General features: G+C 41.4%; 1 protein-coding gene across 10 annotated transcripts; it reads right to left on the reverse strand.

The window, feature by feature from the left end:
• Window positions 1-792: 792 nt before the first annotated feature.
• Window positions 793-25,636, reverse strand: ZNF821 (zinc finger protein 821). Of its 10 annotated transcripts, none has more exons than XM_064489000.1 (9): window positions 25,545-25,636; window positions 16,433-16,495; window positions 15,136-15,223; window positions 13,707-13,821; window positions 7,097-7,222; window positions 4,425-4,570; window positions 3,644-3,748; window positions 2,508-2,674; window positions 793-1,756 (listed from the first exon to the last, which is right to left on the reverse strand). In XM_064489000.1, the coding sequence occupies exons 4-9, from the start codon at window positions 13,744-13,746 to the stop codon at window positions 1,102-1,104; spliced, it is 1,239 nt and encodes a 412-aa protein (XP_064345070.1). In that variant the 5' UTR covers window positions 13,747-13,821; window positions 15,136-15,223; window positions 16,433-16,495; window positions 25,545-25,636; the 3' UTR covers window positions 793-1,101. The 10 variants fall into 10 exon arrangements, with proteins under 10 accessions (XP_064345070.1, XP_064345072.1, XP_064345071.1 ...); XM_064489002.1 differs by lacking the exon at window positions 25,545-25,636 and adding an exon at window positions 17,891-17,908 and having other exon boundaries at window positions 15,136-15,253; XM_064489001.1 differs by lacking the exon at window positions 25,545-25,636 and adding an exon at window positions 17,891-17,906.
• Window positions 25,637-25,638: the final 2 nt, after the last annotated feature.

Below are 25,638 nucleotides of genomic sequence, written 5' to 3' on the forward strand. Positions count from 1 at the left end.
CAGAGTTGTCATTTTGCTCTGGCCTTGACCAGTGTTGACTTGGGCTCTCCTATCACCTTAGTTCTGTATTTTCCTCAATGGGTTTTGTTATCCTACCTTGGCTCTAGGGAGTAAATAAAAAGACAGGTTACCTCTTCTCTCCTACATAAGTTCCTTGGTACTATGGACTTTAATATTGCAGCTGCTTCTATGACCATATTCCTAAATGCACCTGACTGCTGTCTGGGGTAGAATTTTATGTTTGGCAAACTGAATTCTGTTGGGAAAAGTAGCCAGCACTTAGTCCAAATACTGCATCTTCTTTAGCAAACACCAGAGATAAGCAAAGACATCTGCTTCTCAGTTTGGAGAAGGTAAATTAGGTTGAACTGGCTCTTGGGACAGTAGGTGATCTTCAGTAGGGTTGTAGGAATGGACCCTCGTAAAGTCAGCATTGGTCCTCTTTTTTTTTTTTAAGGGTAAAGTGTATTTTTAAATTTTTATTCCCTTAATGAAGGCACTGGGCACTGAACCCAGGACCTCATGCACGCCAAGCACGCACTCTATCACTTAGCTATATCTCTGAAACTAAACTAAAAAAGAACTGAGTTTTTTTTTAATATCACAGTTGTGCTTCATCATATGTGAAGGCCCAAATGCGGGATCTCTGCTTGGTGAGCCTACACTGAGGAGCACCCGCCCTCGGAAAAGAACAATCCACCAGAAGTCCCCACCTGAAAACTTCCACCCAGGTCTCCCCCAATTCACTTTGTTTGCTAGAATGAAATCAAGAGGAAAGCAGGAAAGGGCCAGTAAAGATAAGATTAATTTATTTGCCCTCACAACTCCATGGGCCACAAAGGGGCCCAAAAGTCTTAGGTGCATGCCCTGCAGCAGTGGTCAGGGAGTCCAGTCCTCTGGAGTGCCTGCTCCCTTGTCCAGAGCTGCCTTGAGCCGGATCCCTCCTGATCCCATCATCCTGCTCCCACATGCAAGGGGTACACAGGTCCACAACCCGGGCCTGCCTCCAGCAGCAAGGACAGGGCCCTGGGGTAGCTGCAGCACTGATCCATGTGAGCTCAGGTGGGTGGGTGAGTAGGAAGGCAGGCAGGAGAGTGTGGTTCAGTGCAGAGAGCTGCTGTTCTGCTCTTCAAAGGCCATCTTGCCCAGGAGCTGGCTGTCCAACTCCACCCCGCTCACAGGGAGCTGGAAGAAGTTCATTTCGGCTGCTAAGGCTGCCATGGCAGAAGGGTCCTGGCCAAACTGAGCTCGCAACATCATGTCCATTTTCTCCAGCCTCCTCTTGAGTCGCTTGGCCTCCCGCTCCCGGATGAGCCGGGCCTGCCGCTTCTCCGGGGTTTCATTGGCCCGCTTCAGCCTCATGGCCTCCCGATCTCGCTGCAGCCGGCGTGCCCGCTGCTCGTCTGTCTCCTGCATGCGCTGTAGGCGCTTGGCTTCCCGGTCCCTCATGCGCCTTACCTCCCGCTCCTCTGGGGTCTCATTGTCCCGCCGGCTCTTCTTGGCCGTGCGCTCTCGTTCCAGCCGCTGCAGCCGGACTTCCAAAGGCTCGTTCTGTCGACGCAGGGCCCACTTACGTACACTGGGGGTCTGGGCTTCTAGCAGCTTCCGATAGGCGGCACAGTTGTTGCACACAAGCAGAATTCCAGCAGGGTACACTGGAGGACTAAAGGCAATGTCCTTCCCCTCAGCACTGGAGGGGCCCTCACTGTGGGCTGGGGGTAGGGATTCCATATTAAGTACTTCAGGAAGTTTCTCACTGGAAAGCAAAAATTTTGCATGGTTAGTGTCACCATCTCACAAGGCTCAGGTCCTACCAGGTCAGTTGCTCCTAGTTCACCACTCGGGGTCAGTTTGAGTGCCTGGGAGACCTCCTCTACCTTTCTATCCTTGCTCTTCTTTGGGCTTCAGTGTCTATCAAGTCTTAATGCTCACCTAGAGTTAGAGACCGAGCCGACAACTGCAGCAAGCCATGGGAAATCAGATGAGCCCTTACAACGGGCAGTTCCATTCAAGCCAGATGGATGGTGTTTGTAGGAGTTGTGCAGGGCAGTCCTCCTTGAGGTGGAGGCTGCTTTCAAGAGAGGTCCAGTCCACTGGCTCAACCTCCCCCTGGTGGACCCTGTGTTGTACACTAGCAAATGGGACTTGAACACAATTCACACAGTTTCAGTCTTCATGGGACACAATGGAGACTATATCCTCACAAGAGTGTCCTCTCAGCACCCTGTAACTTCTTACTCCATGCTTTATTGTGAATGTTCTTCAACTTCCCCACATCTCTTTCCAGATGAATATACTGTGATAGAGGAAAGGAATGGGAATTCATTTCCCTTTGGGGATATCTCTTGGAACAGGCATATTTATTAGCCTCATTACTTGCATTTCCAAAGAGCCAAGAGTCAGTTGCCTTTGCATTACCTACTGCTAGCCTTCACTTTGACTTGGAAAAGCAAAACTCATACCCAGTAATTCTGTTCCCAGCACAGAGGGTTAGGTGCCTGGCTAACCTGTTAAACGTGGCATGGCTGGTGAAACGGGCTCCACACACAGCACAGTTAGACCGCTGGTCCTCCGAGTGGATTAAGAGGTGGCGACCCAGTGACCCTGGGGAGCTAAGGGCCCGGCCACAAACAGGACACATGTAGCTCTTGGCGCTCACCACTGCAGCAGTGTGCTGTAAAAGAGAGCCTTGGTCTGTGAACTCATGTCATCTCCAGGACAATCTACACCCACTCAGCAACTACTTTCTGAGAAATGTCCCCTTTCCTTAGTCTCAGAAGAAGGGACTTGCAACTATTCTCTCTATTCAGCACCTGGAAAAGTAAGAGTCTCTTGTGTTAAAGGGCCTTCAGAAGGGCTAGGCTGTCCAGACCACTGCTCAGATTTCATTAGTTAGAGTTATGACTACATTCTGGGACATGTGACTGGCTTGACAAACAATGGGACTCCAGAGCCCTCTTCAGAGCCTGAGAAGAAATCATGCTCAGGATAATTTCTCATGGTCTGCTTGCATCACACTGCGTAGGTACAAGTGAGTTTTAAGGGAGTGTCGAAGGCCAAATCTAGAAGCTGGCTGGGAAGACTAGTATCCGGAAGGTATTTAAGTGTACTGCCTTTCCTTCAATGTTTTAAAATCAGTCTCCTAAAGAAATGCTTCTCCTCATGAACCAATTTTCTTTATGGTAAAACCAGGCTGCTATATATGTTGATGCCAGTTCCAAGACAGATAGACCACAAGGCTCTGTGACTGGATCAGACAAAAAAAGAAAACACGAGTTTGTTTTGTTCTGACCCCCTGGTTTACACTAACCTTCTCTAGTATTTCAGGAGCATTTATGTTAACTCATTTTTTCTTCTTTAAAACAAAACCCTCATTATTAAACATATGCTAGTTTCTATTTTCCTATTTAAAATATGCATTAAATAATTTAGAAAAAAAAATGATACTTAATTTTCACAGTGTGTCTGCCTGGGAACCCAAAACATATTCACCCAACATATCCCACTTATTCTCTAACATGTTCTGAAGAGTGGAGTGGAGCCTTAGTTGAAACAACAACTCAAGGTTCTCTTAGGAGGTGGAGGCAAAGACTAACCAAGTTGCTGGTGCCTGTGTTCCACAGCGCAGCTCCCCACGCCATACCTGGTACACATGAGCAATCAGCTGCTCCCGACTCCCACAGTCAAGCTGGCAGAGGGGACACTGGCAGAGTCCAAGCAAGGGGTCAGAATTCAAATTCTCCGTGACCTGCAATTTAACAAGTATGCAATTCATTAAGACTGTTTACCAGTCTCTCCTGCCCCAGCTTCTTTTAAAAGGGTATCCTGTTAAAAGGAAAACCACCTCTTATCACATGTTATTCTTAAGTTCCCATTGTGGACTGAGGGAAAAATAGGGGAGAGGGAATTAAATTTGCTCCCATCTTCATTTTCTCCAAGGCTTCCTTCTATGAGGAGGAAGTATCTAGAGAGAGTGTATTGATTTTTTTTCCCCTAAGGTAAACTCTGTAGAGAGAAGACTGGCTTCCCTCCCACCATGTCTCTTGCCGGAATCCTCAGGAAACAACTTAGTGAAAAGATGGCACCTCAGGTAACACTCTGACTTAAATTTGCAAGCATATTCAAGAGTACACCACAAGAAGTCAGCTAATAGTTCTGCAAAGGTGGATTCTCTGCTGGAAAGAAGTGGGGAGCTTTAGGAAGGAGAGCTGCGTGTGGGTGTAGTGATGTGGGCAGAGAAGGAAAGCTGGGTGTGACAAGAATTGTGTATGTGAGGTTTGGGTAACTGGTTGTGAAGAAAGAGAAAGCGTCACATGAAGGCCCAGGAGCCCCTCAGAGGCAAGAGTGTCACGTGCGGACAACCACATCAGAGCAGAGCAGAAGGGTAAAGGGGTTCCCAGACTCAGGAGCCATTTGTCACTTGCCTCAGGCTCTACCACTCTGTTCCCACCAACAGGCTGTTCTGCATTTTCTAACTCTTTTTCCACTTTGACCACCCCTCCATCTTCCTCGGATGTGTGGGAAGAGACTTCATCTTGTGTGGTCTCCTCTTCATCACCCTCACTGTCACCTGGAACACACAAACTGGTCACTTGTTCTGATTTTTGCATGAATTCTGACAAAACCCAGTACACTAGGGTTTGCAGCTATAATGGAAAACGTTTTCAGATCTTCTGTAATATAGTTTGTACCAGTACTTATTTGGGTACAAATCATGCTAAGTAGAAGCAAGCCACAACTGTTGTTTGTAATGCCATATACACACTAAAGAGAAAATCTGAGGCAAAACTGCATTGGAAAATGGTTATTAGGCCCTATATATTATCATAAAAATAATAACGTCTTACACATGGTTCCCAAATATCTCACACTTCAAATCACACCTCCCACGTACCTCATACCACACTCGTTCCCACAACACACCACTCCTGACTTACCAACGCTTCTCACTGACTTTATTACTTACTTTTCTCCATAACCTCCCTGCACAATTTCTCCATGTTGTCACATACACTATTCTATTCTGAGACCCACTAATCTGTTCTCTCCCAACAAACCCCTAGGCACACTTACAGAAACACCAGGTTTTTCTTTTCCTCTTATTGATAAAGGAGGCAGTAGGAAATTAGGTAAAAATATCACTTTATAGGGAAAAAGCTGTTCAGTGCAGTGGAAAAGTTAGTACAGCAACCAACCTTGGGCATTTTGTAATGGTATTTGACTCAGTGTGTTCTTACTCTGCTAGTAACTCAGCATTCTAGGCTAAATAAGTCCATTGTTTCTGTTGGTTCTTTGGATTATCTGATGGATAACTGAATGCATTAAGGGGGAAGGAACAGGCCATTCTTTACTTTAAGATGAAATATAATTTCTTGTGACTAAAGTAAGAATTCAGTTTGTTTTAGTTTAGGGGGTAGGATGTAGCTGTGAGGAGGTCTGCCTGTGGCTGAGGGGTCTGCAAGGTTTGTGTGAGCTGATTTTTTTCCCCTTATTACTTATAAAATAGGAAACAAATGATTAAAAAAACACAATAATATAGGGAGTTCTTTCTGAAAGGAAAAAAAAAGTGTTAGTAATTGGAAGATCACAAGAGGAAGCCAAGCCTAGGGAAGCTGTCAGACTCCAGTCCCATCCCAGCACCACCTAGATCCAGGACTCCTGGGCCTGAGTGTCAGCAAGAGAAATAAATACAGGATAGAGTTTTACCAGCTCTCTGCATCAGCAGTGAGGCCTAGCTTCCCTAGCTAATAGTACTACTTATCTTCTCTCTACTTACCCTTGAATAATTTCTATATCTACCATGAACTGGACAAAACTGGTTACATTCCCTTTCTTCATAAGAAAATCTAACCAAATCATCTGCTGGTAGTTACACGTGTCTCTGTTAGATACTCCAGTTGGTTGGTGGACTGGATTTGGGCCCTGGAAAGATCTATAGTATGTACACCTTATTCCCCTGTCCAAAGCTTTAGTTTGAATGTATCTCAGTAATAAAGGATTGGCACAGATTAAATCATACCATATTTTCTCACCAGCTTATCTGGAACACTTGTAGTCTAAGACAATACTGTTATCAAATACTTTTTGTAATTTATCAAAAATCCAAATATATCTCACTATGAGAAAGATTAAAAAAAATAAGAATGCCATCTAGAGGGATGATGCAACTTCTCCAAGATGGAAACCTATTCAACTTTTATAGATTTTGCCATTCCTACCTATTACTCAAATTGGTAGCTCCCACAGGTTGTCTAGAAGTATTTGGGTTCACTGTTTTGTACCTGAGCAATTACTTGCTAAATTTTTATTATTTTTGGTTGCTAAAGTATTAGTTTGAGTAGAAAATGTAGTTTCTAGAAGGGTGCAGAACTCTCTCCCTCTTCTTTTTCAACCCCAAACATGGAGAAAAATCAGGAAGGTCAATCTGAATTGACACTAATAATAACCAATATCAGATGGATGAAATTAGTAAGTGTGTGGAAATCATCCTAGGAAATAACACATCTCGAAGTGTATTTGCTCAGGCAAGTCATGGAACAGATCCATGAGCCTCACTATTTTTTCTATCTCTCAACCAAGGTATCTATTTAGGACTTGGTGTGGGAAGACCTTGACGTTAACATTTTATATGCTGCATAATCTCACTAGTAAGCAAATCCTCTTGTATAACAATAAAACTGGGCCCTCAAGCAGAACTTTCATTAATACCACTCTTATATTTTATTAATTATGAATAAATAGATACTAGGAGACAGGGATTTTTTTTTCCCTTTCCCTTTGACCTAACCCACGGGCTGCTTGAGCACTAGTTATTCCTATGCCCCATCTATCACAGTCATCACAAACATAACCATGTATGGCAGTGTGCCAAGTACTACAGTCCATGGGTTAAAAAAAAAAACATAATGCCAAATCTGTTCTCTCTCTGGACAGGAATATGTGCATACACCTTAGAACACCTTGGGAACACTGAGGATCCACAAATCTCCTTCTTCATGTCTTCCTCCCAACCCCCATGCACAATCCCCAGAGCACACACACTCTGATAATTCTTCTCCCATTGCCCTGAGTCATTACCAGAAGGTGCAGAACTCACTGCTACTGGAGTCCTGATCTCTTAGTTGTTGGATAGCTTGTCGCTGACTGCCCAGGTCTCCAGGAAAATCAGTTTTCATCATCGCCTGGCGGGCTTGCTCTTCTAGCCCAGCAAATACTTGATCCCCTGGTGGTCACAAGGAAAAATAGTCAGGCCACCAGCTGGGCAGCTCATCCCCAGGCAAGTTGGTTGGAAAGTCAGACCATTCAAAGGTAGGAGACAGTTAGGTATTCTGTGGTGCGGTCATTCACCTCCAAGTCAGCTTGTTGCCTCCAGCGGTTTCTGGGCACAGCTACTTTTCTTGGACAGTAAGCCAGATGCTCTAGAAAGCATCATTTGCTTTCCTTAAATCCTCCTAATCTTTCCTTTCAAAAGGTGATCAACTGCTACTTAACAAATTTAACTTCAAAATCTAAATTCCATTTATAGCCTTCCATCAGCATCAGGGAGATAGAAGCAAGAAGAGGCAAAGTGATGGAATGAAGACAGGGCAACAAATCTGGGCACAATCTCTGAATCTCAGTGTACTAGCAATACTGCATAAACTCTGTCTACCTCTGACTACAAACAGGTGCTTCAAATAATCCATCTAAAAACAGAATCTCTAATCCCATCCTTCATCCATTCTCCTTCCAGGACATACTCTGGAAGTTATTCCTTGACTCTCTTTCTCACACCTATCAGAATGAGCCACAAGCAAATCAAAAATTGGTTGATAGTTTAAAAGGAAAACAGATAATATGTGAACTCATTTCTGTTGAGGAACAAACTTCCTGAAACACGCCAACCAATCTGCAACAAATAATATTTCATCTAGTCTTCTTGGTCTACTGTGGTCCTTTCTTTTCTTTTCTTTTCTTTTTTGGATGGAGTATCCAAAAGCCCTGGACCCATCCTTAATTATGCATTTACTCTGAGGAACTCTGCCTGGCATCTGTGTGGTTATTGAAGGGTTAACATTTAAGTGTTCTTTTATTTCCAAGAGGCCAGGCATAAGGAGAAAAGAGAATTGAGTTTCTCAAGGTTTCCATTATCTCAGAGTGGAAACTACAGTCCCCATTCTCCAGCCACCAAGAGAGAGAATAATAAAATGCCCCAGTGAAATGCCTAACAATAGACCAGGCGCTTTCTTACTGGAGAGAGAAAGGAAGGTCAACAGGCTCAGGTTCCAAGGCTGATACCATGATGGAGGAGGAATGAACCTGTCAGTTGACCTGTACAAGTCCTTGGGCAATGAAGGACTTGACATTAAGTAGGCTTCATGCAATTCATTTAGGTGTTTGTTCAGCAAATATTCACTGAACATCTACTATATGCTAAGTGCTGAACACTAATAATAGTGATTATTTGGCACTTCCTAGTTCCAGGCTCTATGTTAAGTGCTTTACAGTTGCTACCTCACCTTAATTCTCTGCAGAATTGTGTGGTGGGTATTACTATCAATATTTTTACTTAAGAGAAAACTAAGGTCAGTGGTGGAACTAAGTGTTCAATCCCAGTATGCCCAACTCTAATAATCAAATTTTTAAATTGCTTTTCTAGCAGAGATGTAAACATAAGGTTAAGCAGTTCATTAGAGCAGTTTTACCAAAAACAGATGCTTGTATCTGTGTGAAAAGAACATCTCTAATCCTATCGTGTTACCTTCCTACCATGAGAATCTGATACATACAACTCAAATATCAAAGTAATGTTCTCAGGGCCAGTACTGACAAAAGAAACCATCGTTTTTATGGTTCTGATTGCATGTGATGCGTTGCCATGCCTGGGTCAGAGTAATTAATATTATGGCTACTCTGACTGATAACGTGAGTGGGAGCAGAGGTGGTTAGAGCCCTCACGTAAAGGAAAAATAAGCTGCTTTAAGCCCATTTCCATAATATTCAAGATGACACACTGGATATAAATTACTGCTAGGGAGAGCAAAAATTGAATTCTGTGTTAAAGCACCTCCTCTTCCCTCTTTGCAGAAGTAAAATATTTAATTTCTCCATGTTGCCTCCACTGTAACCACAAGACCATGGTCAACTGGAACAGTTACTGAATTCTTCTCAGTAAATGCATATTTTTGGACCTGGTGGCAGGGGGCAGATATGACACTAATGAACAAGTTATGTACCAGCATATAATTACCAAGGGGCAGACAATTCTCATCAGTGACATCTCTAAAAAAACCTATTGAGAAACCAGCTAGGTTTATAATATACTAAGAATCTACACTTTCCCCCCTTTTCTTAATGGGGAATCACCACTGGATTAGAAGGACATCTAAAAGGATATGTACCTTTCAACATCAGATGGTAATTCAGTCTAGTCTCCATCAACTTGAGTTCAAAGCTTATTTCTGTCTATTGAAGTTGTCTAAATACTTAGGCCTTCACAGAACAGAGAAGAGTCTGTTCAATATAACTGTGCTATCTAGGACTTTTGGGGGCAGTCTCACCTACAATAGTTAGGATGTATTAATTCTGTCATTCCTTTTCGGTAATTTGGAAAGAAAAGCTATGCTCTTATATTTTACTCTACTCCTGACTTGGGAAAAAGGCAACGGTAAATTTTGTTCCTCAAGGCTATTCCTATTTTTAAGTATCATCATAAAGCAAAATATATAAAAACCATAAAGAAGTGATTCTGATAGACCTTATAGAAAAAGCTGTGTGAATGATCTTCTAATAGTCACTATTTACCTAATCCCTAAATCTGACTGTCCAGAATTATCCTTTCATAAGAAGGTAGTGATACTTGCTAAAAGCATATCATATTAACTTACATATAATGTGATCCAAAGATACTAGTGATTAAGAAGTGTTATATAATTGCCTGCTTTTATAACATGGAATTATTGTTTCCTTCTATCTTGAGACTGCTGGAGTTAGGTTAAAAAAAATCCTCCAGTTGCTAGTTATTAATGTAGGGCAACCATTTTATTTAACATGGGTATTTATTTGTCTGTTAATAGTTGAGAAAGAGTCATCTAAGCTCCACAGTAAAAAACAAGGTGCTACCTCTCCTTTTTGTGGTATGAGATCCAGATACTATTGGTCTGATTTGGCTAATGTTTTTTAGACCAGATAAGAAAAAGGCCATGTAAGCAAGTCTGTAGAATAGATGAGAAGCCTGAGATGAAAGTTATTGAAAAGGCAAAGATTTTACAATTCCCTTTCTTGAGTCCTTGGTGCAGTTAAATAAATGCAATGTCTCGCTGACTAAAATTAATTAAAGCAGCTGAGACATACTCTAAGTGAGCAGATGTCAATTTCAGAAACAAAGGAGCTAGTATTGGGAGGAAGGTGCTTAGGATTCCATTTCGAGCTGACAGTCTGTAACCCGAGGTGCTATCACGTGTTGGGCACAGAACCATTTACCTCATCAGGATGCTGACAGAATGAATGCAGACAAAACAAGTTGCACTTTTTAGAAGAGGAGTGACTTTAAAGGCTTGTTTTCCTAAGTCTCTGTAAAAGCTGAAAAGCTTTTAATTAAAGTTGAAAGTTTTTAGGCTTGTATATACTCTACAATCTGAAAACAAAAGTCTCTTAAGAAAAAGTTCTCTTTTACCTAGTGGTTTGTTTGGTACAAACACACCAAATGAAAGTGTGCAAAGGACTGTATTTTCAACCTCTCTAGAAACAGTTTATAGAAATTTGTACTCAGAAGAAAGTGAGATGAGGAAGGACGAAGGGAAGAGGTCTAACAGATTTCAACCCATCAGCAGTTCCTCTGTGACTAACAATTTTAGACTTTAATTCCGAAAGCTCTGCATTAAATCTACTAATACCAGAGTCTTGTCTGGATGTTTCTGGGGGAAAAGGAGAGATTGTGGTGGTAATTTAGACACAGAGACAGTCCTGAGGAAAGCCCAGGACATGCCAGAGCAGCCTGCACACTGGCTTCTGAAGTGGATCTGACAGATGCTGCCAGACTACAGCAATGGGATTCTTAATATATTCTTCTAGGCAGGCTCTGAGCTTCATGCCACATAATCCTCTTTTTCCCAGAAGGCAGATCTAATGGAGCTCAGCCATTACTCTGCTCAAATGCTGATTGGCTTTGACATTTAAGCAAAGCTTCTGCAGGCTTTCCTGCCTCCCAGTCCTTGAGTCCATTCCATTTACTTTAAATTGATAAGCAGCATTAAATTCAGTACATTTGATTGGTTCCATTTCACTGCAAGGGGATAGGGAACTTACACGATCAGAAGCCTGAAATCACCTATTCCTACTTGCCAATATTGTCATGGGCAATGAGAAGATGACTTCAAAAAAGGTAGGATCAGCTTCAGTCCCCAAGTAGTAAATAAGCAGAAGGTCCTCAGAGACCAGCAAATCTCACGGTCTTTCTTCTTTCTTAGTCCATCACTTGAGAAGCCCTCACTGTTTCCTGCCCTAGTGTATCACTGAAAACATCCCTCCCGGGGGTCTGCTTTTTAGTCACACCTGAACATTACTGTTTACAGCCCTCTTACTGGTCACCACCATAGAGCCTGCAAAGTCCCACCCGCTCCACCACAGTACTATAATCAGCACTTGCTCAACTCTGGACACTGCATTTCTGCAGCTGTGGATATGATATTCTCTTCTTCCCTGTGGCCTGTTTGTGCATCTGTTGTCCACCTCCAATACCAGCTTCTCCTGGCTTTGACTGACCACAGTGGGAGGAGATGCAGCTTGATGGATTTATGCTATGTGGGCACAGAGATGGGCCGCACAAGCCTTCTCTGGCTCCTCTGGACTTACCACAATCATGCTGTCATCCCTGCCAGCTACTTTCCTCAAAGTCTCTTTGGGCAGGTATTTGATAGGTAAATGTCCAACTCTTAAGACTGCCTTATTTGTGACCTCATCATCTCTACTAAGAGTTCCTTTCCTGCCCTGCCTTCTTGGGGTCATATCTGTGTCTTTTATCAATATTCATCCTCAACCAGAGAGAAGACAATCCTCCTGAACTCCCAGGTTCGATTACCTACACTAAAGACACTTCATTTTCTCTCTCTTGACAATCCTCACATTCAGGCCCAGTAAATTTTACTGTGTTAGCAGCAATTTCTAAATTCTTCCTGAATCATTCACCTTTATATTAAGTAGCCTTCCATATCCCCCTAAGAATACACTCCTAGAAGCATTCAGATTGCTCTGTTTTATAAAAATCTCCTGGGACTTAAATTGAAGAATTAATTGTATATGAAGGTTTACTATCCTAATCTCATTAATCTATAAAATGCTAAAGTCTTCTTAATTCCTCTGTTCCTACCGTTTTCTCTCCTACTCTTGAAATTACCCAGTAAGATAAGGTACATAGTGCATGGTATATTGTACATTGTTTAATAAATTTTAGTCCTCTTCTCTAAACTCCTTGACTAATCTATCCTGTCAAATGTAGAATTTTTTCCTTAAAAAAAAAAACTTTCCTATGTTAGACCACTGAATTCCCTCCAAATACTGCTGTACTTTAGTTAGTGCAATCCCTCCATAATAACAGGGACTCTTTTATAAACATTTGGATGAGAATGCTTTTCTCTCCAGATCATAGGAAACTGATTAATTGTCTCAAATCTGCATAGATATATTAATGTTAATTTAGTACGGCACTTTTGAACACCCCCTATAAGCAGTGTCAGAAGTAGAGAGGGAAAGCAGGAAATATATACGGGACACAGTGCCTGTCCTCTAGAAGTTTACAATCTAATTACTGAAATAAAACATACATATGAAACTGCTAATAATGCAAGGCAATAGTGCACAGTTGGTCTTCCTGTAACCAGTCTCCCCTTCATGATCCGTCCCACACACTATTTCACAGTCCCAGAACACTGCATTCTAAATGTCACTCCACACTCCCTGCTTAAAAACCTTCTGTAGCTCCTTACAGTCTACAGAATGAAGTTTGAACTTGGCCTGGCTTTCAGGCCAGTACAATGTAGAGTTAAACATCTCCAACCTCATGTTCTATGACTTCTGGACAAATGAAACTTCTGATTCATACAAAGTCTCCTTAATTAATCAGTCTCCCCTGAACATATCATGTGCATTCCCTCTTTGTATTTTTGCTCATGTAATTTTCCCTACCTGATTTTACCTCTCCTTTCCTCTTTTTTAAAGAATAGACTTTCTACTTTCTAAGGTCCAGTTCAAGTTCATGGTCTAGGGCCTCTTCCATCAAGCATTCCCTTGCTACTTCAGTCCATGGAGCTCTTCCCCTCCTCTTAACTCCTGTAGTACCTACAGTCTGCAGCATCCCTATTTGGAACTTAGCATATACTATCTTGCTGTATCTATATCTGTACCTATGTGCATATATATATATATATATCTCCTTTATATATTCCTTATATTCATTTATATCCTTGGCATCTAGCACAAGGCTTTGCACAGAGTAGGAATCCTATAAAGGATTTTTTAATGTGAATACTAAGGATGAATCAAGTGCACCTGTTCCTAAGACAGTTTTCTAACACCTCCTCTAGCACGGATACACTTTAAATCCATTATGTTCAAAATCTTTAACCCTTTTTTCTCCACAAATTAGTGTGAGCCTCTCACCTAAATTCAGATTACTCTTCCATTCTAACCCTCAACGTTCCCAGGTTTCAGAAACAAAGCCCAGTACTCACAGTGAACTTTATTTGGATTTGTCTGTTTCCGACGGGACATGTTTCCCTGATCCAAGAGCTCTGGCTTTTCCCAGTTTCACGACTGGATGATACTACCTCCTTGCAAGGTGCTGACCTACAATAAAAAGGATAATGTTAGCACATGTCATTTTGCCCAGAAATTATACAACATTAAAAGATAAAAAGACTTAAAAATGGTTCTTGAGCATATAAAACTCACCAGTTATAAATCACTGAACTACTTAAAGAAAGAAAGAAAGAAATGAATAAATCTCTAGCACAACATCAAGGTCCCAAGAAGTCTGAGAGGAGACTCCAGAGGATTTAGAGAATTCCACTTTAAATCCATCTGTGGCATCCAGAATACTGTTACATGATCATGATCAAGGTCACAGAGTAGAAAAGGAAGCAAAAAATTCAGGCAGCCAGCATTAGAAGCACCGTGGGGTCAAAGGGATAACCCCTATGAATCGTAAAAGGAAGCAAAAGGAAGCTAAAGAGGGTGGCAGCTCACATGTCACATGCCCTCTGGAAGTCAAGCCCTGCAGTCTGCACCAATGGGAACCTCCAGATTTTTTTTTTTTTCCAAGAAGATATCTCACCTGGAGGTGACAAAGGCATCACATCCCTATGAGACAGGGAGCATCTCAAAACGCTTAGGCATTTGTAAAGGAAAACATGGGAAATAGAGTTTCTACCTAGTGATGCAGGCACAGTGCTGGGCACTGTGGATGACAGGGCACTAAAGCAAATCAGACTTCCAGTGTTGAAGATGGGCTTTCACACCAGAAGAGCCAGGTGCCATGCACATTGTGGAGTACTAATTCAACTCCCCAATGTGAAACTTCAACCTGGCCCTGCTCACATGCTTCTGAGCAGTCATCACAGTTAATAACTTTGGTGCCTCTTCTCAATCCAGCCGCTATGTAGCAAAGAGATCCATGGGAAGAACAAAGAGAAAAGGTCCCCAAATGAGAAGTGCTGCAGAGACATGCACTTACTTCCCTGAAAGAGGAGGGAACAGATACTTCAGCCTGGAGGTTCCTGATTAGTTATAAGGAAGACTTTCCCAGCATTAAGTGTTGTTAGAGTCTGAAATGGATTAGTAGTGGAAACTGTGCATTTTTTTTTTGAAAGACAGAGTGAAAAAACAGACACAGATCAAAAAGAAAGATATTTTGTTTCCTAGCAAAGATAAGAGTATGGATCTGGGTACCCTCTAACTTTTCCTTCAGTTCCTGCTTTCTCAAACTGTACTCACACTGAATATGCAAATATAAAATTGTAGTTTATTGCCTTAAGAGGCTACTTACTACTAGCTATACTTTGCACTCCAGTTAGTGAAGACTCGCCTTCTGTTATGTCAACTAACTCCTCAATGTAGCTAGAAAGGACCTCAGACCTGTAATCAGATCCTGCCTCCCCTTACCAAGAGAAGAAAGAAACCGCAAATGGCAAAGACAGGCCTCCACAGGAAGTGGCAAAGGAAGCAGCTTTCAGGCAGTCTTCTATCATATCTGCATATCAAACACAATTCTTTTTCAGACCTTTAATTAAAAAAAAACAACTCCAAATGTATACAGTAAAAATCAGTTTCAACTATTTAGAGGGCAGTATGCTGAGTGCCCATGCTAATGAAATGTGTTCTCTAAGTTTTGTCTGTGTAAATCATTTCTTTCTAATCAAGTAGTTATTTTATTAATGGAAGGAGTGAATAAATATTACAAGTTGGATCTTTTCCTGTAAGTCTGTGGAGTCACAAAGTGGAAAGTTGAATGAAATGCAGATTGCCTATCATTTTTTTCTAAAATTTGCAGAGCTACACCTCGACTGTAGAAGGAAAAAAATGAAATCTTAGAAATCTTAAATAACCTTTAAATTTTCTTTCCATTGAGATCAGAAATTGAAACTGTGAGATAAACGTAATAAAAATTCTTCTGAAGGAAGGCCAAATAATTTGAGACGGGCTCTATTCAGATCATCTTGGTGAGACAACAGTTCAATACTAAAGCTACAAGTCAGAAACAGATCAGTATCTGCGTATTTAAATTGCCAGTGTCCACAATCCTCCTAGTGGCCAAATGGGGAACCCACCAGATGGTACCCAATGGGACTTCATACCTGAGGTATTAAGGGGAAAACATAAGCAAATACTCTTCCCTCCCTAAACAAAACAAAACAAAAGCCTGTGGCGTCATGGAATCTTGAAAATAAATAAGACAATTAATTAATTAACTAATTAATTAACGATAAATAACTAGCAGTGGAAGTACATTCTTGATCACACAGCAAGATCTCAGAGGTCAGAAATTGTTTTATAGGCAATAAAAGCTAATAAAATCCACAGACACATTGCCCCAAAGTTCACTATCTCAGTTTTACTTTTAACACTGCCTCAGTTCCCAAGCCTGAATCCGAAACCAACACAAAAATGTAAATAGACAGCTGCCCGAGTATCACCATCTGGAAGAAAAACAGGATGGGAAGAAAGGTAACCGGTGAGATTCAGGTCTACAAGGGATTCTATTTTAAAATGAAGGCAGTTTTGTCTTTAGAACGAGGTTAAGAATCCTTGGGAGGAGGGGGGAAACGTCTCCCCTTAACACTGTCCCTGCTCTCCCACAGGTGTTAGGTTGCAGCTTCCAGGACACACCACAGTCTTTAGCAAGAAAAAAAAAAAAAAAAAGGTGAAATCCAAGCTTTAAGAAAAGAGGGTGCACTCCCACCTCCAGCTCTGGTGCAGTTCCCACGGAGCAAAGTAAACTCTCCTGAATCTCAGTGATTTGTATCTGCCAAAAAGGAGAGGACAAGAAAGCTGGTCACGTAGCCGCCTCACTGTTCACCCTTTTCCCACTTATGTTTGATCTGGAATGTGTGTATAATCAGCCGAGATGGTCTCTCTGGCTTCTTCCAACAGGAGCACAGGTAGAATCCCAGAAATAATCAGACAAGAGCCAGAGGTCTTTCGAGGCGGCTCAGACAGCCCCTCAGACGACATAGTCTTCTCAGAAATCTAAATTTAGAAGCTTTTCTGTAAGACCGCGACGCGGGACTGATACCCCGGTCTGCACTCCCACGCCCATCCTCCCCCTCCCCCAGCTCTAGCCCAGCCTGTCAGAAGCCCGGGCCGTCCCGGCGGTGCCCGGCCGAGCCGGACCCGGGCCCACGCGGGGAGGGCGGCGGCGCGGACGCTCCTCCTGCGGCCGAGACCGCCAGGGGGACGGGAAGAGGAACGGCCGCCGTGGAGAGCCAGCCTGGTCTGGCCTCGTCGCGGGAACCCGGGCAGGGCGGAGGGTCAGAGCTTGGACTGCCCCCGCCCCCAAGGCCAGAACAAGCCCCTAGCCCCCTCCCCAGACGCAGACAGACAAAAGGACCAACACCTGGCGACCAAAGAGTGTGGGTGGGTGAGGAGCCCTTGCATCCTCAGCCTGGCTTGGAAGGGAAGGAGTCGGGGGTCTTTTTACCCGGCGCCTCGGCGCTCTACGGCGCTCCGGGTTCCTGGGCCCCGCCTCCGGACAGACGGACCGCCGGACAATGGGCCCCGGGCCGCAGCTTGGGCCGGCCGGGCCGGGGCTCTCCAAGACTGGACCCCGGCGGGCGGAGGGCGCTCCGAGCCTAGCCGGTGGCAGGGAGCCGAGGGGCGGCGCTGCAGACGGACAAAGCCAACGGCAGACAGACAGACGGAGGGGGAAAAAGATGGCGACTCGGGCGGCGGGAGCGCGCTGCTCGCGCACCCGCAACCAGTGGAGCGCGTGCACGAACCTCTCCTCTCCCCCTCCCCCCTTCTCCAGCTTAGTCCCCCTCCCCGCTCCTCAGGCGCGCGCCCGGCAGTGTAGGCGGGGCTTGAGGGAAAAGGGGTCCGGGAAGGCGGGACTTAAGGGAGCATCCAATCACAGACATTCGAGAGGGGCCTCGCTTCCATCCTCGCGCCGGCGACCACCCAGCCTCGCACCCTCTAAGGTCTTTCTCTGGCCCTGTGAGCCCCTCAACTACCCTAACCTCTACTGAACCTATAAACTCTACCCTGTCAGCTCTGATCCTGGTTTCCTACCCCACCTTCGAGTTCAGCCACAAAACCCACATCCCTCAACCACAGCTGCACCGCAGGCTCCCCCTCTCCTTAGCCCAACCGTAGCTTCCCCCTTTCCCCGAACCCAAACCCTCTTCCCTTCATTTCTGCACACCTTATGGTTTCTTCGGCCCCCGCGGCGTTTAATCTGACCGAGACCTAGGGGCCATCGGCCTTTGTGGGAGGGGCTAAATTCAGCTGCTAGAACCTCAGAGGAGAAAAATCTTCAGATTTCTTTTAGACATTGTCTCCAACATGATTCTCAACTAATAAAATAAGTGTAGACCTAGGGAAATGGGATTAATTTAGAGAAGGGTAATTTGTGGCACTGTTACCACTTGAGGGGCGTTTGGGGCAATTGAGGGTGGTTAGACTCACTTCCTAATAAAATACCTCCTTCCCCACACATCGTCCCCTTTTATTTCCTCACCACTTTCCTTCCTTTCCTCTTATTCTGTCGTGTCGTAGAATATCTAAGCCTGTCTTTGACATAGCTCAGCTGAGAAGTGGGGCATGCGGTGGAAAGAAGATGGGATCTCACATTAGAAGATCCAGTTTGGAGTCTCAGCTCTGTGGCTGACCAGCCTGGTTACTTTCGGCAAGTCACTTCCCTATTCTGAACCCTCGCTTCGTAAGATGTAAAATGGATAATAATGTAATAATTCCTGATCTACTCTTGTAGGGTTGTTGTGCTGATTAAGTAAAATGAATATATGAAATCATTATGCAAATATTCCTTATGATCACTGGCCCCACAAAGGTGAAGCTAATGAGGCTGCTGACCCTTGCCTATAAAGCCACAAGTCCTGTTGTTTGCATAACATGCTCTTGCAAAATGTCCTTTCCCGAAATCTCCAACGAGATAATATCATTGTCTGCATCTTGTGTTTAATGTGAGAGGATCTTGGTCCTTCACAATTCTGTGGAAAAATTCATTCATTCATTCATTATTCATTCTTTGTGGCTGGGATATGAGATAGGAATTATTGTTCTTTAACTTTAGTTAAGAAAACTTTAAAATTTCACTTAAAATTTTAATTCCCGGGTAGCCAGAAAATGGAATATTCTCATCCAACCAGAAGGTTTTTAGGTAGTGTTTAGAATACAAGCTGGAATAAACATTGGCTTTTATACTTAACAGTAATTCTTGATTAGTTTAGACTGAGGGATACAAATATGGCTTTATAATGTTACTTTCAAGTTGATATTTTCAACATGAAAAATAGCTGGCAGGTAAAGCATTAGGAGAGAGCTTCCAGCGAAATTTCTTGGCTTCCTCAAATTACTGTGTAATACTAGGTGGTTTGTTTCATCTCCTTGAGCTGCAAATAAAATGGGATCATAATAATGCTATTCTTAAAACCTTCATGTGCCCTGCAGTACCTCTGAGGGGCTGTGATTCAGGGTTATGGTCAAATAAGGGAAAGATTATTAAATAAAGAATTAGTTTATTTTTCCTCTGCTCTCACCTAAACTTCTTCTGGATTTGAAAGACTTTTTTGTTAATCAGGGATTTTTTTTTTCAGCTTCATCTTTTATTTCTACTTTCCCAATCTACTCAAGGAGTTACGCAATTATTTTGCCACTTTAACAATATTAACTTTCCCTTGAAGTTTCTTCTGGTTTTTATTTATTGGCTCCTACAAAGACCTCATTAGGGCTTCATACTACATTATTGGCAGGATAATTTAAAGAACTTCATTTAAAAATTTATTGTGATATAATTCACATGCCCTGAAATTCACCCTTTTAAAGTGTATGAATCATCAGTTCTCACTATATTCACAAGGTTATGCAACATCATCAATGTCTAATTCCAAAACATTTCCATCACCCCAAAAAGAAACCCAGTTCCCATTAGCAGTTACTGCCCATTCTCCCTCCTTCCAGCCCTTGGCAGTCACTAATCTTTCTTTCTCTATGGATTTGCCTATTCTGAACATTTCTCATAAATGGAATCATGCAATATGGGGCCTTTGTTTCTGGCTCCTTCCACTTAGCATGATGTTTTCAAGGTTTGAGCAGTGTATGTCAAAACTTCTTTTCTTTTTATGGCCAAATAATATCCCATTGTATAGATACGCCACATTTTACTTCCATTCATCAGTTAATGGATATTTATATTGTTTCCACTTTTTGGCTATTCTGAATAATGTTGCTGTGAACATTCGTATGCAATTTCTGTGTGAACATATATTTTTCAGTTCTCTCAAGTGTATACTTAGGAGTGGAATTGCTGACTCATATGGTAACTCTGTGTTTAACATTTTGAGGAACTGCCAAACTTTTAGCCAAAGACCCTGTATCATTTTATATTTCTACCAGCAATGTATGATGGTTCCAGTTTCTCTACATGCTGTGCTATGCTTGTTGTCTGTCTTTTTCATTATAGTCATTGTAGTGGGTGTGAGGTGATCTCTCCCTGTGGTTTTGATTTGCATTTCCCTGATGACTAAAGATGTTGAACATCTTCTCATGTGTTTATTATTGACCATTTGGATAAGATCTATACAAATCCTTTCTTCATTTTTAAATTGGGTTATTTGTCTTTTTATTGTTGTCTTATAAGAGTTATTGTTTTTTAATATTCTGGACATTAGACCATTATAACATATGTGATTAGCAAATTTTTTTCTTCCATTCTGTAGGCTCTTTTCACTTCCTTGATAGTGTCCTTTAAAGCACCAAAGTTTTTAAATATATAAGGTCCAATTTGTATATTTCTAATTTGGTTGCTTTGACTTAGGTGTCATATCTAGGAAACCATCTCCTAGTCCACAGTGATAAAGATTTACACCTGTATTTTCTTCTAAGAGTTTTATAGCTTTAGCTCTTATATTTAAGTCTTTGATTCATTTTGAGTTAATTTTTGTATAGATCTGAGGTAGGGAGTTTCAACTTTATTCTTTTGCATGCAATATCCAGTTTTCCTAGCACTGTTTGTTGAAAAGCCTATTCTTTCCCCATTTAACTGTCTTGTTATCCCTGTTCAAAATCAAGTGACAAAAAGTCTACGGGTTTATTTCTGGATTTACAGTTCTATTCCATTGACCTATATGTCTCTTCTCCAAATCTAGATGCCAGATTTGTAGTCTTGAGAAGAACCTCATATTTTAAGGAGATTGTTTAAACTTGTAAGTTTACATTTAGAATCTAGAGGTATAAGTTTTCACTCCTTTGAATTCATTTAAGGAAAAATTAAGTTTTCTAAGATAATTGCCGTCATGATAAATATCATGAAAACAATCTGATTTGAGAACTCTCTTTTGATCTGATATTTGAACCCAAATCAGAGTAATAACTGTGATCTAATGTATTTTTCTTTATGTTGACTAAACTCATTATATTGTTATGGAAATATGGATTACAAAAATTATATGATGTCAAGTCTCAAAGTCTGGGTTCAAGATTCTGGCACTTACTGCTGTTGATCTTGGATTGGTCACTTTGTAGCTCTAAGCTTCACTTTCCTCCTATAAAAACTAAGACATTTCTGACCTATAGCTGCTTCATAGGAATGTTGTGAGCCTCAAATTGAGCTAATGTGCTTGTAAGTACCCTGTAAACTGTAAAATGTCATGGAGATATTTAATTGCTGTACACAGCCCTAATTATTGATATTAATTAGTTCTCTGGAAGATCTTTTCATAGGTGCTCTAAAAAATGCTCTTCATTTTTTTCCCTAGGCCTTAGAAAGATTTCCAGAGTTGTTTTTATTTCATTTTATATTTTTTGGCCTAAAAGCTTTCTGAGACTTTCCCCTTTCTAAATTTAGTACTTAGGAAAAAAATGCAAAAAAGTAAAACATCTTTCCCTTCTGTCTCACACAATGTGCAGTACCTCTATTGCAGGAGTCAGCAACCTTTTCTGTAAAGGGCCAGATAGTAAATATTTTAGGCTTTGTGGGCAACATAAGGGTTCTTCTTCCCTTTTTTGTTTTGTTTCGTGTTTTTTTTTTTTACAATCCATTAAGTATGTAAAAACCATTCTTAGCTGGAAGGGCTGTAAAAAGACAGGTCTGACTGATTTTGGTCTGTAAGCCTGTTGTGGACTTTTATTTTATTGAGTTTATTTAGCACTATATCAGGTTTTAGTTACATCCACTAGTTACAGTCCTGTACATAAAAAAGAGTTACTGGTTACTTAGCCAAAGAAATGTTATGTGTTAATTTTTATCCTAACAGTACAGCAAAACAGGACTTTCAATTGAAACAGTGTGAGTCAGTTTGTTTTCTTGGATTATGTTTAGTCTCTGATTGAAACTGGTCTGTCCAGCCAGGGGTACAGATACTGTTTTGAGTAACTGGCTGGTTGTAGTACAATTCACATTGATATATTACAGGATCAAAATAGACAGGACAGGACACAAGTGATGATTGCTGAATCCAAGCAACTGCCAAGTAGGAAGCAGTTTTTAAAAATGAATCATATCATTTTTAGAAAGACATGGGCTCAATGACACTTTTTGCTCATCTTTATTTTCATGGTTTCTTTAAAGTTGCAATGATGTTAAGGATTCCAAAAGTTATCTAAACACACTGTGCTACTGACGGCAGGATGAAATAGAAATTCTTATACATTAGTGGTAGTGGTGTAAATTGATACTTCCTCTTTGAAGGGTGATTTGGAAATATCTGTCAACATTAAAAATATACCTACCCTTTGCCCCAGTTCTTCTGCTTCTGAGAATTTGCCCAGTAATTACAACCCACACAGGCAAATATCATTGCAGCATTGTTTATAGAGGCAACATACTGGAAATAACCTAAATGCCCAGCAATAGAGCAGTATTTTAAAAATATGGTACACATATATAGTGGAATATTATGCAGTCCTTTAAAAGAATGAGAATTATTGATAACTACTGATACAGAACAATCTCTAAGATGTATATCCTAAAGCAAGGTATAGTACTAAACAAGTTACAGTATATAGTTAGTCCTCCTTATCCAAAAGTTCTGCATCCATGGATTCATTCAACCAAACTCAGGTGGAAACCATTGGAAAAAAAATTCCAGAAAGTTCCAAAAAGCAAAAATGGAATTTTCTGCACATTGGCAACTATTTATATAGTGTTTACATTTATTAAGTATTATAAGTAATCTAGAGATGATTTCAAGTATACTGGAGGATGTGTGTAGGTTATATGCAAATACTACATTTTATGTAGGGACTTGAGATTTTCACATCCTTGGGGGTTCAGGGAATGAATCCCCTCTTGATACCAAGGGAAAACTGTAGTATGTACAGTAGCTACTATGTGTGTAAAAAATAAAGCATATATAGACACATGTGGTTTTACAAACATATAATATCACTGGAAGGATTTCAATAATATTAAACATTGTCAGTAATTAACATTTAATTCTCGTAACAACTTTATTAAGGGAGGTAACATTCCCATTTTACAGGTGAGGCACAGAGAAATTAAGTAACTGCTCAAAGGCACAAGCATCTGGTAACGAGGTTACTCTATTTCTAGAGCAAAGGACTGAAGGACTCAGGGTCAGAAGGAGACAATTTTCACTGTACATCTTTTTCAGCTCTGTGTGTATTATTACTTAAAAATTATGCATTACTTAAAAAATTATTTCTAAAAATTTGCCTGTTCCATTAGGAAAATGGGCAAAAGATTATCATGAGCACTGTTTACAAGATAGTCAATCTTACTAATTTTCAAAGATATGCAAATTAAAATAATTTCTTAGCTTCAAAAAGATTAGAAATGTTGATAATGCTTATAGTTGGGGAGTATGAGGAACTGGGCCCTAAGAGGATGAAGTCATGGAACCTTTTAGGAGAGGAGTCTAGTAATGGGTTTTGCTAGTCAGCCTGTGCTGCTATAACAAAGTACCACTAACTGGGTGGTTTAAACAACATTTATTGTCTCACAGTTCTGGAGCCTAGACCTATATCAGAGAATGTTCATAGCAGCACTATTACAATAGCCAAGACATGGGACCAACCCAAGTGCCCATCAACAGATGACTAGGTTAAAAAGATGTGGAGATACATGTGTGTGTGTGTGTGTGTGTGTGTGTGTGTGTGTGTGTGTGTGTGTGAATATTATTCAGTCATAAAAAGATTGAAATATTGTAGCAACATGGATGGACCCAGAGAGTTTTATGCTTAGTGAAATAAGTCAGCCAGAGAAAGACAAATACTATATGACATCACTTATATGTGGAATCTAAAAAAATAATATAAATGAATGTATATACAAGAAGAAACAGACTCACAGATGTAGAAGACGAATTTCTGGTTACCAAAGTGTGAGGGGAGGGACAAATTAGGACTATGGGATATACAGATACAAACCACTATACATAAGATAGATAAGCAATAAGGATTTACTGTATAGTACAATATCTTATAATAACCTATAATGGAATATAGTCTGCAAGAAAACCCCAAAACTCTGAATCACTATGCTGTACACCTGAAGCTAATATGATATTGTAAATTATACTTCAATTAAAAAAGAAAAATTTTCTCTCTTTAACTCACTAGTTATGCTGAAATAAAATCAGTAAAGGTAAAAAAATACTTATAGAGAAAATAGTACAATAATAACTGTCACCCAGTTCAACAAATAAGATTTTTGCTGCCGTTTTACACGTACATACAGTATGCATTTCTTAAAAAATTTAAAGAAGACATTTTCTTACAAAATCTCAGTGCCATTTTCATGCTTAACAAAATAACAATTCTTTGATTAGTTGGTATCATGTAATAGCTGGTCCATAATCTAATTTCCCTAGTCGTCTGAAAAATGGCTAAGACTCTAAGTTGGTTTGAATCAATATCTAAACGAGGTCCACACACGTTACATTTGATTGCTCTGTTTCTAAGGCTATTTAAATTAGAGCAATCGGCTGTCACTTGTATTTTTTTTTAGATGCCATTATCTTACTGCAGAATGGACTCAATCGACATATGCGTGCATTTACCAAAAAAAAAAAAAAATCCACACACTTCAAAGGAACCAAACATTGTATTTTGAGGTTCAGGAAGCTGGTTTTATTTAGAAATACTTCAAGGAGTTACAAAGACACAATATTTCTAAATTCATATAAACCTCATAAGGTGACGCGTAGGTCCATCCGTGTCACATCACCGCATCACTATTTAGCAAACCCTCTGGTCTCCACAGGTGCAGCCTGTACAGCAGGGGGCAGGATCACCTTCTTCTGGAAGCCTAGAGCTTAGGAAACTCCTCCCAACGTTAAGCAGAGAGAATGGTTTCAAGTAAATCACAAAGATAACTAAATGAAAAAGTTTCCCCTGAACACAGAAATAAGGTAAATCTCCAGAGAATGGGGCGGTAAGGAAACATCTTAATTAAATAATACAGATTGTAGATATTTTAGTTGAAAGAGGAATTATACTTTGTTTAACGGGGCAGGAGTATCAGAGTGGGTAAGAGAAATAGTGGACGACCGAAGGGAGAAGAGCGGAGAGTCGGCTAAATAGCGGTGAGTGGCCAGAGAAGGGTGGAAACCGGCTCAGACCATTCACCCCTCGATGAAAGAAACCGAGGCTTGGGGGAAGCCGCCACGGCGAGTTAAGTCGAGCGAAGGACGAGAGATAATCTCAGGGACTAACTCCAGTTGTTCGAAAGGTAGTGCGGTAACCGGTTTTTTCAGAGATTGGAACAATCCGGCGCAAGGAATCGAGCACCCACTGGGAGAGCAGCCTCCGCCCCTAGCCCCACCACGCCCAGGGCGAGACCTGCGAAACCCGGGACACGCCCCCAGAAGGTGACTCACGCGGCGTGAGTTGTCATTTCGTCCGCAGCCATCCGTGCCTCCGCCGCGGGAAGTAATCCCTGGCCGCGCCGGCTCCGAAGGGAGCTGGGTGAGA

The sequence above is a fragment of the Camelus dromedarius genome, chromosome 9 (assembly GCF_036321535.1).
Source record: "Camelus dromedarius isolate mCamDro1 chromosome 9, mCamDro1.pat, whole genome shotgun sequence".
NCBI lineage: Eukaryota > Metazoa > Chordata > Mammalia > Artiodactyla > Camelidae > Camelus > Camelus dromedarius.

Excerpts from the sequence above, each read along its gene's own strand:
- ZNF821 (XM_064489004.1), bottom strand. The coding sequence starts at position 13,746 with ATGTCCCGTCGGAAACAGACAAATCCAAATAAAGTTCACT. Across the intron at positions 7,223-13,706 it reads AAATCCAAATAAAGTTCACT|GGGATCAAGTATTTGCTGGG; the intron begins GTGAGTACTGGG and ends TGTGACCACCAG. Across the intron at positions 4,571-7,096 it reads AGATCAGGACTCCAGTAGCA|GTGACAGTGAGGGTGATGAA; the intron begins GTGAGTTCTGCA and ends TGTGTGTTCCAG.